Raw genomic sequence first — 10,265 nt, 5'->3', positions numbered from 1 at the left:
TTAGAACAAAGACATTTAATATTTTCCAGCACGAAGGAATTTTCTTTTTACTTTCTACATAATGTATTATTTTCATGTACATTATATTTAATCAAATGTACTGATACAGAAAAGAGGAAAAGGTGAGATTTAACACTATTTACATGTGTTAATTCAAACATTTCAAACAACATTGAAAAATAAAAACAAGTGATTTTTCATTGTGTTTTCAACCAGTTAGTGCTAAATAACTGCATGCCTATTAAGTTAAACTTAGTCTAAAACTTGGTCATTTTAAAGTTTCTAACTAAAGTGTGTTTCTCTGGTCAAAAAATACATAAATATGCCATTTCTGATACAAAATTCAACACTATCTTCAATAAATAAATAGTAAACCAATTCTTAAAAGTATGAAATGTAAACTTTGTTGTTTCTCCAACATATAGGGTTTTGTTTTTTTAAAAAAATGATTGCTGAACATAATACAGTGGCTTCCTTGGAAATAATAATACACAGTTTCAAGCACAATTTACATTAATCACCAGACCTCATATACCTATCAAGTATAAAGTTATTCTAATTTCCTAATGGAAATAATAAAGATTTTCTGTGCTAAATAACATTCATCTCCACAGGAAACATGAAAACTGATACCAAAACAACATGCAAAGAACAGCAAAGCCAACACAGCTCACGAGAACATTGACGTGCTAACAGAACTATCAACATCTCTCATTCTGAAAATCTACAAAAATCTCCTTTTCAGCATGATCCTTGGGTATCAAGTGGAATAATTGAAAACACAAACAAAATGAACTTGCACTGACCCAAATTCTTCTGTCAGTGGGTCAAGTTCGTTCCAAGTTCTTAAGCAAATAGTCTCTTGTTTAAATGATTTTTAAGCACACTGCTGAATCAAGTTTTTCCTATTTGAAATTGCAGAACGCCAGTGAATGTTTGCATTTGCAGGATAGCAACAGGTTCCTTTGACTGAGATCCCTCACTTTGCAAAATCTCAGCACATCCAATGTTTGACGGGCAAATCTACAACTATCTTGATGAGTTACAATACGTTGTTACTGTAGTTTCAAAACCATGGAGTATGCTTTCATTTGACTGAGGCACAATGCAGTGTAATAAACTGTCCCGTCTGGATAGTGTAGCCTTGTCTTCATGGACAATAGCCGGTTTTGTGAACTAGAGCAACCTTTCCTTACCATTAGATTAATCTCCCAGCAGCAATTTAATAATATTATTGCAAGGTACAGCAACCAAACTGCAGGATTTGTGTGACCCTTTGCTAATTGGATCAAAAATCCTTTACAACTCAAGTAAAATACAAATACCTGAAGCATCGATGCATGGATAGAGATTAATCTGTTTGGTGAAAGACACCTAATATATATATATGACACCTAATATATATGAGAGGCAACAGGTTTCAGGTCCATTTAAAAGTCTTGCCTGCTAAAGGGAAGGGTCTTAAGTTACTGCACCCTGGACCAGCAATTTATTCTTAATCCACAAAATTTCTGCTTTAACAAATGCCATGAAAAAGGAGCCTTCATTTAAGCTCCGGAAAACATTCCAGGCTACCTGTCACTTCAACATTTCTTTCTTTCCTCTTTAAAAAAAAACATCCAAATATGAACTTCCTAAAAAAAAAAATCCAAATATCTTACATGGCAAGAATGCATTCATGTTATAAGTATTTTTATATAAATATATTCACAATTTGTTTATATACTACTCTGAGGGGCAATAGGCACAACACTCTAGGATAAATCATTAGAAAGTCCAACACCCTCTTGACATAGCATGCTGCAGGAACCAGGAAAAAGTGCAATCTTTTCTCTACCTTGTCAGAGCACAGACTAAGGTCTGTTATTCTAGAAACCCTGAATACTGCAGCAGAAATTCCACAGAAAACATCGGAACAAAAATAAAACAAAAAATAACATTTTTTCTCATAATTTGGAATTCAGTATTGTCAAAAATTAATCTGGCTAATAAGAGTCCATAACATCTGCAGGGCAAGTTATTCATCTCTTCTAAAAGAACTGAGCTATTTCGTAGAAACCTCTCACATTTTCCTTTTTAAGGTTCATCAAACAGCTGCAGATCAAGTCGGACAACTATCTCTCCTGTTGGGACTTCATGCAGGAGAAGACACTTTGTAACCGGTCCTTTTGAGCCTTGGTCTTTCTTAATGTCAGCCACACGAATTTCTGTTCGACCCAAGAAATCTGAAATAGGAAACACGCAATTATAACTAATGTGAATATTGGGATCAGGCTGAAAAACAAACACATCCTGTGCATATTTTATTTCTAAGGAAAACTCCACAAAGCAAATAACAATATGCATCAACACAGACCAGTTCAATTTCCTTTCAGTTGCAACTACTTGTATCCTCTTGTATCCTCATTGGAAGATTCTTGCTATTTAAAGTATACTTTCGATTGATGTCAAGATGTGCTGTAAGAATGAGAAATCGGATGCTTTCCATGCATGCACGCTGCCATAAAAACACTTCTCTCCCCAATGACTCTATAAGTTGAGAAAAGCTGCTCTGAACACAAAACTAAGCTGAAAAATAAGAAGTGCCACTTACCATCAGGAGAGAATTGATCTCTCTCAAACACTGTTATGCACAGCACATCTTGTTCCAAATCTTTGATAAAAAACTGACAGTTAGAATTCCATTTGGGATTGAGAGTGTCCTGTATAGTCTTGGTGATATGACATTGTGACCCCATCGTCACTTCACAATACGGGTTACTCTTTCCTAATAGGGGAATTCACATACATGATATAGCACTGATTACATATTTGCATCCATGAAGTTAGTAATTTAGTTCTATTCTTTTCACAAGATATCATCATTTGTGTTTAAACAGGGAAATTCACCTGGTATTTTGAGTGTATGAATGCTGCACAATAAAATCCGGCATCCTTCATCATGTTACATGTGACTCACCACTTGCAAGCCATATATTAACTATGGTAACTACTAGTATTAAACCCAAATGGCTCGGGCAGTGAATTTCAAGGAGACAATTTTGTCCCGTGGAGAGGGGACAAGTAGGTATCAATAAATTTCACCTTATCTGCCTGCCTGAAACTTCCAAAAATAGGTGGACTGACTTATGAAACATATGGAAGCTACTAACATTACAAGTAGTCCTCAACGTATGACCACAACTGAGCCCAATATTTCTATTGCTAAGCAAGACGTTTTGTGAAATGAATTTTGCCCCATTTTACAACCTTTCTTGCCACTGTTGTTAGTGAATCACTGCAGTAATTAAGTGAGTAACACAGTTGTTAAGTGAATCTGGCTTCCCCATTGATTTCGCTCATCAGAAGGTTGCAAATGGTGATCACCTGACCCCAGGACACTGCGACCGTCATAAATATGAGTCAGTTGCCAAGCGTCTGAATTCTGATCAAGTGACGATGGGAATGATGCATTGGTCGTAAGTGTGAAAAACAGTCACACAAAGAGTCCCTTTTTTATGTGCTGATGTAGCTTTGAACGGTCATTAAGTGAACTATTGTAAGTTGAGGACTACCTGTACTTAAAATTATACAGGGTGTAGAGGTCTAGATAGCTATAGGTAAAGATAAAGATGCTCTCAAGCTTAATTCATGAGAAATACATGCACATATGCAGGGTTTTGGCAACAGTATAGAAGAGGTTTCCTACTGTTGGCTGTCTTGTGTTCCATCATGGTCAATATACTAATCTACAGGAGATATTCAAATGGTATTTTTCAAACACTGTAATTTTCTTCTGACAAATTGCTTTACGTTAAGCAGATTAAATAACCTCAGGAGGTACCCTCTGTCACACTGTGGAGAAAAAAGAATAAGGTTCTTACCATGAGATCTGCAGGGCTTCAGTTCAATACCTTCAACAATGTTCACCATTAACCTTCCAATACCTGTTGCCCTTTGGGATCGGACTGTGGCAAGAACAGGCAAGATTCATTATAATATTCTTCTGTTATTTTGGGGAAAACTTAAAACTGTACCCCCAGTGCAGTACCTAAGTATGCTTTTTCCCTCTTCTTCTTCTCTGTTTCTATGTAAAGTTCAGAAGCAGCTTTGATTTTCTGAACCCAAGCTGTCCTTCAGAAAGAGAAGGTGGAAACAACGTTACCCATTGTCATATAGGGTATCAGGTAAGCAAATCTGATTGCATGGAAGCATGAACCTATTTTAGCTCTAAATTTTAAAGCCAAAGTGAGTGTGATATGAAGGATTTGTGCACAATATCTTCTCCATGAAAAATAAACGATAAGAGAAGGGATTGACAAGGCAGGGAGAGCGAGAGTCTATATTCCATTTTTTGGTGCTTCTTTTCCCAATTAAAACTATGTCCTGACCAAAGTTGTTATGAAGCATATAAGCATATAAATATAGTTGCTGTGAAGTCAAAATGGGAGAATGCAAAGTTAAATGTTAATAGCGCTCAATGCTACGAGGTAATGAAACCGAGTATATGTGGCACATTTGCATGGTAGAACAATAAAGAGAACATTCAAAGTCCAGTAATGTTCAGTGCTAATACAATGGTATTTTACCTTTCATTTATACTTTCTGCACGAAGCGTGTAGACTCGATCAATATGTGAGATGTGGAAGATGGGTTCATCCCCAGAAGGATCCGTAGGCAGTTTTACCAAAACCTCATTTAGAAATATAGGCTGCAGAAATATTACGCAACATTCAGTTTAATTTGGAATGAAAGCCTGACAAGAGATGTTAAGCTTGGCACTCAACTGACTGGTATGCTGCTGTATAGATAGTACTTTTCTTTTTTACATAAAATATATGCCAGTTATCCACTGTAAATCTTTTGTGTATCCACAGGCCATAACTACTGGTACATTATTTGCAACATATTCATAAAAAAAACAGACTATCCACTAGGAAAAGATTCAGCATATTTGCAAAAATACATTTGGTTCTTCTTTCCACAAAGGATGTATACTGATCTGCTCAAGGCAGTAATCATAGGGGCAATACAACACCCAGAATATTATCACTTATACTGAAGTACAGTTGTTATACTATACCTCTAGTTCAATGCTACAAATACCGTCAAAATAAGGGCATTAAGTGGAAGAATGCCTACATTATATAAAAGAACTGGAGTGCTGGTCCCATTTCAAGCTCGGGTTCACCATGAATACCATGGCCAAAACATGAGGAAAAGGCTACTACCGTCTCAGAAACTACCACCGTCTCAGAAATACCCAAAACATTTCATTGGTAGTGCGAGACACTGCCATATATATAACTTCACTGAGTAGTTTAAATGGTCCTTTCTCTTTCTATGATTCTGTGATACCCATGATATGATATGATATGTCCCATAAAACAACTTATATCCTCAAATTTTAAATCTGCATATTTAACCAATAGGTTTATTTTATTATTTTTAGATTTAGCATTAGGTAAATGATGTCCATGATGTTATTTTTCAGGCAACATATCCTGTATTTTATGGGAATCAACTTTAGATGTTTATAAGATATTATGTACATATTCTTTGTTTTGTATATTCTCTGTACCTTCAATTTATAAATATTTAATTCTGTTGGGAGTTAACAATCACCACCAGTAACATTCACTATACTAAATGTCTAAGTGGAAAATACTGATTTGATTTAGTTAATTTATCTGAAAACAGGAAGAGATCTCAAAGTAGAGAAAATGTTCTGCCATTTTTATTGCATGTCAGTAGCAAATGTATACTTTTAAACTAAAGCAAATTATTTGTCAAAGGCTTGACATAATTGCTTTAGTTAATTCACTAATATTACCAATCCACAGCTTGTGGGAAAATAAAGATCTGCCAGAGTTAGACTACATGAGAACTATTGAGGATACTGTATGTTTTTGTTCCATCTCTGCTTCTGGGGTAAACAACACACATAAACACAAACTAGACCAATAAGGAGGACAAGGACATTATTTTCCGTTTAACCTAAAAAGTGGTACATTTATAAACAATCACTAAAGACAGTGCAGATTTGTATTTGAGGAATCAGAAATTGAACGCAAGTGTATTTCCATCTTTCCTCCAAACGGTTGGTGAATGCTGACTCGTCTGTAGCCACGAGGGCTAAGCTGAATGCATCATTCCATATCTTGTCTATTCTTAAACATCATAATGTTTAAAGCCAGATGAGCCATACCGTTTTTATTAGAACCATTTCACATTAATGTTTCCCTCAAATTCAAACAATTCTGGGAAAGAAAGAGAAGGTTTTTTACTAATATCAGGGAAGAGAAAGCAAGCATAAATCCCCTTCAAGTCATAATAAAATTTCCTTCCCTGCATCTCCAATTAGTTTTTTTAATTATCCAATACAATTTTAATTATATGTTTAGCAACACTTCTAAGCTTGATCCCAAGAAACAAATAAGGGCAATCAGAATGCTTTGGGAACATTAAGGATTGCAATTAACCCTCTAAGTGCCAACATTAGGCTAATGGGGATTAAGAATGTTCAGTGACTATAAAATATGTGATTTGGTGGGGAGAAGGGTAAGCAGAAGGAAGAGATAGTAAACAAAGGATTAGAACTGGCTGGCTGTTAGGTATAAAGGATTTATTGCTCAAGCCTATACACCAGAATCTAATCAATTAACATACAATACTAAATTGTCAATGGAATTCAAAAAGGGTTAAATTTGGACCATTTGTGTGAACATAACAACTCTAGGCTGATGACTTGGTTAACTCCGCCCACAGCTCTGTCTGCTACACTGGCTGGAATATTCCATACTGAATTATTTTATTGAAAGCTCTACTTGTATCCACTATTTTCTAATGATGCAGTTTAATTTCTATGTCAAGTTGTCATCATCTTCCTCTCATATGTGAGAGGTATAATTGTGGCTGTGTTTTCACAAGAAAAAAACTGAACTGACATAAGAAAGAATCATGGTAATTGAAAAGATCTGCTGTATGTGTACACAGCAAAACAAATACATTTAGGTTTATTACAATTTAATGGATATATATGATTTTACTATATAGAGTCACCAGAGCCATCTGGTGGGCCGCAAGAAAATTTTGGTGGGCGGCAGAAAAATCTCACCCCCACAGTACCCCCCCAAAGCAATTAATCCAGGCTGTGCAGAAACACAAGGCTGCCCCGCCCACATGGCCCGTGGGAACCCACCCCGCCCACTCACTCCTTACCTGGCAAACTTGCCTGCTAAATTACTATTTTTCTAACCATCAGCTGTTCTGCTGTGTGGGGAGATTTAGATTAGCTAGCAAGCAGGAAATGGTTGGATTTCTTGCTTTCAAGCTAGCCTTTAGATCTTCGGCTCTGCTTTTAAGCACAGCTGAACCTCCCTTAGGACTGAAGGTTCTATTATTCAGTGCAGACTCACGGCAAGCAAATTTTATGTGACAGTCTGAACTAGCCGATGGCAGATAGATAGATCACTGAATGATTCTGTGAGCAACTGAATCTGTCTGCTTTGTCTGGTTTTGGGTAAAAGTTGCTCTTTTTTAAAATAAAAAAATTATATAAAAATTCAATATTTACATACATGGTGTGTTGTGAGTTAATTTTGTAAGTTTGCTTGCTAGCAAATTTTATGAGTTTGCTTGCAAGCAAATTTTATGTAACAGACTGAGCTAGCCAATGGCAGATAGATAGATCACTGAATGATTCTGTGAGCAACTCAATCTGCCTGCTTTGTCTGGTTTTGGGTAAAAGTTGCTCTTTTTTTAAATAAAAAATTCAATATTTACATACATGGTGTGTTGTGAGTTAATTTTATGAGTTTGCTTGAAAGCAAATTTTATGTGACAGACTGAACTAGCCGATGGCAGATAGATAGATCACTGAATGATTCTGTGAGCAACTGAATCTGTCTGCTTTGTCTGGTTTTGGGTAAAAGTTGCTCTTTTTTAAAATAAAAAAATTATATAAAAAATTCAATATTTACATACATGGTGTGTTGTGAGTTAATTTTGTAAGTTTGCTTGCTAGCAAATTTTATGAGTTTGCTTGCAAGCAAATTTTATGTAACAGACTGAGCTAGCCAATGGCAGATAGATAGATCACTGAATGATTCTGTGAGCAACTCAATCTGCCTGCTTTGTCTGGTTTTGGGTAAAAGTTGCTCTTTTTTTAAATAAAAAATTCAATATTTACATACATGGTGTGTTGTGAGTTAATTTTATGAGTTTGCTTGAAAGCAAATTTTATGTGACAGACTGAGCTAGCCAATGGCAGATAGATTTCTGAATGAATCTGTGATTCTGTGAGCAACTCAATCTGCTTTGCCTGATTTTGGGTAAAAGTTGCTCTTTTTTAATAAAAAATTCAATATTTATAATATTTACATACAAGCCATGCCCAGCCAATCACCCACAAATTAGGCCATGCCTGCAGAACCGGTTAGTGGTCCCTGGGATTTAACATGAGTTTGGTGATCCTTGAGGTCCAAAAGGTTGGCGACCCCCGATCTATGCAAAACTTTTTGAATGCGAAGCAGCCCATTTAGAAATATTTGATGGGTTAACTGTATTTTTGCACTATAAGATGCTCCGGACTATAAGGCGCACCTAGCTTTTGGGGAGGAAAACAAGAAAAAAAATCTGCCTATTTTTTATTAATATAAATACAAAGAGTAACATGTTCAAAATCCATATAGACATTGTATTGTCTGGATTTTGAACATGTTGCTCTTTCTATTTATATTAATTTTAAAAAATCTACCTATGCCTCCCAGCATTCATCCAGTATTCATCTGGCCTGTTCGCCGTGGCCTATTTGCCATAACCCGTTTGCCGCTGCCTGTTTGCCACACCCTATTCACCGCTGCCCATTTGTGCCGCCACCATTCATTCTAGAACAGCTGACTGGCGCCGCACCAAACCCCCACTGCAATATTAATTGTATAAGATGCACAGACATTTCTTTTTTATGGGGGGAAAGTGCGTCTTATACTCCAAAAAATATGGTACATGAATGTTGACAGTGATATGATGAAAATACTTTCCTTGTTGATCATGTTGTTCACCTGACTTCATTACTTACTATAATATATATTTTCTATAAAATAAGCTTACACACTCCAAAGAAAAGTGCCTACACACAGTGTTGTTAACATTATCTTTCTTCCAAGGAATTCCTCTGATTATGACATTGAAAAATAAAAATCAGTGGATGCCTTCAGCTCATTTGAGAATTATCTTAATGGCTAGTGTTCTGGACAAGGAATACCGTAATTCATTACGTCAGCAGTCAACTGCTGCCTAGCACCAAGCCTGAGAAACCCAGAACAAGGTATGTTTATGTCACAGGCAAAGCAAGAAAAAGCAGGCCTGGATTTAAACTTGGGGGTAAGGAGCTACACATATTGATAGAGGGTATTCAACTGCTCAAAGTCATTTCTTTCTAGTATGCATCAAAGAGCTTTATCTAGCGATGTTGCATCCAGTGTTTGGATAACCTCTGTCAAGTTTGATATCCAGTGTTTTATTTCAAAGTTAAGTCCAAGATTAACTGAGAGATAGCATTGGGCACCTCAGCTGGGAAAGACACTAGAGAAAATTTATTTAAGACATTTACATAGCTGCCATTTCACAGATGTAACTCTATGTAACAATCAGGTAAAAGAATAAAAACAACAACAAAATAATGTAACTATTTAAAATTTTAAATAATGTAAAAACAGCTTAAACACAGATATAAACAGGACCGTGGGATAATGAACCAGCTTCCTACACACAGTGTAGCCCCCTCATTGGCTCAGTATTTCCCGGACAAAAGCTTCCTCACTGGTTTGCTTTTAGGAAACAATAGCAACCATTTTGGAAAAGGCATGGACTCATTTTGTGAAAATATCCAAACTATGTTCTCAAAATTCCAAAGATGCGTATTGGCTTCAAGAGGTTTGAGACCTTCATGCTTTTGTATGAAAAAGATATTTTAATTAAAAATCAGTATTTCCCTTTTAAAAGTGATACTTACGGTTTTGTACATTTTATATTGCAGATTAGACTTGGGACTGAAAACCTTGTCTGTGCCAGATGAACCAAGAGGTTTTATGATCTGTGTCAGCAGGAGGAAGTCGTTGAAAAGAAAACCATACAATTCCTTGTTGCTCTTGGCCTTGTAGAGTTTTCCACTGTGCAGGAATTTGCGTGGCCCCAAGCAGTTTGTAACAGAATTAAAAACAAGTTGCTGAGGGGGAACAAAACATACACAGACACAAACCCAGCAGCAGTGAGATGTATAAAAA

The 10,265-nt window shown here is 36.1% G+C and overlaps 1 protein-coding gene across 5 annotated transcripts in view; it reads right to left on the bottom strand.

Moving 5' to 3' along the window:
• ITSN1 (intersectin 1) overlaps window positions 1-10,265 on the bottom strand; it is a 97,049-nt gene continuing 86,784 nt past the window's right edge. For 2 of the 5 annotated variants that reach the window (XM_026664196.2, XM_026664197.2), the window contains exons 34-39: window positions 9,995-10,207; window positions 4,569-4,690; window positions 4,031-4,113; window positions 3,864-3,947; window positions 2,594-2,767; window positions 1-2,225 (exon numbers count right to left, since the gene is read on the bottom strand). In XM_026664196.2, coding sequence (XP_026519981.1) covers window positions 2,077-2,225; window positions 2,594-2,767; window positions 3,864-3,947; window positions 4,031-4,113; window positions 4,569-4,690; window positions 9,995-10,207 — 825 coding nt within the window. In that variant the 3' untranslated portion in view covers window positions 1-2,076. Of the gene's footprint in view, window positions 2,226-2,593; window positions 2,768-3,857; window positions 3,948-4,030; window positions 4,114-4,568; window positions 4,691-9,994; window positions 10,208-10,265 lie in introns of those variants that run through there. The other 3 variants (XM_087966735.1, XM_087966736.1, XM_026664198.2) reach the window with 3 other exon arrangements.

Source organism: Notechis scutatus, chromosome 5 (assembly GCF_049901735.1).
Source record: "Notechis scutatus isolate UNSWTSFEM ecotype Mainland chromosome 5, rNotScu1.2, whole genome shotgun sequence".
In the NCBI taxonomy this organism is placed as follows: Eukaryota; Metazoa; Chordata; class Lepidosauria; order Squamata; family Elapidae; genus Notechis; species Notechis scutatus.
The sequence above is the reverse complement of the archived record's forward strand: the minus strand, read 5'-3'. Positions and strand labels throughout refer to the sequence as shown.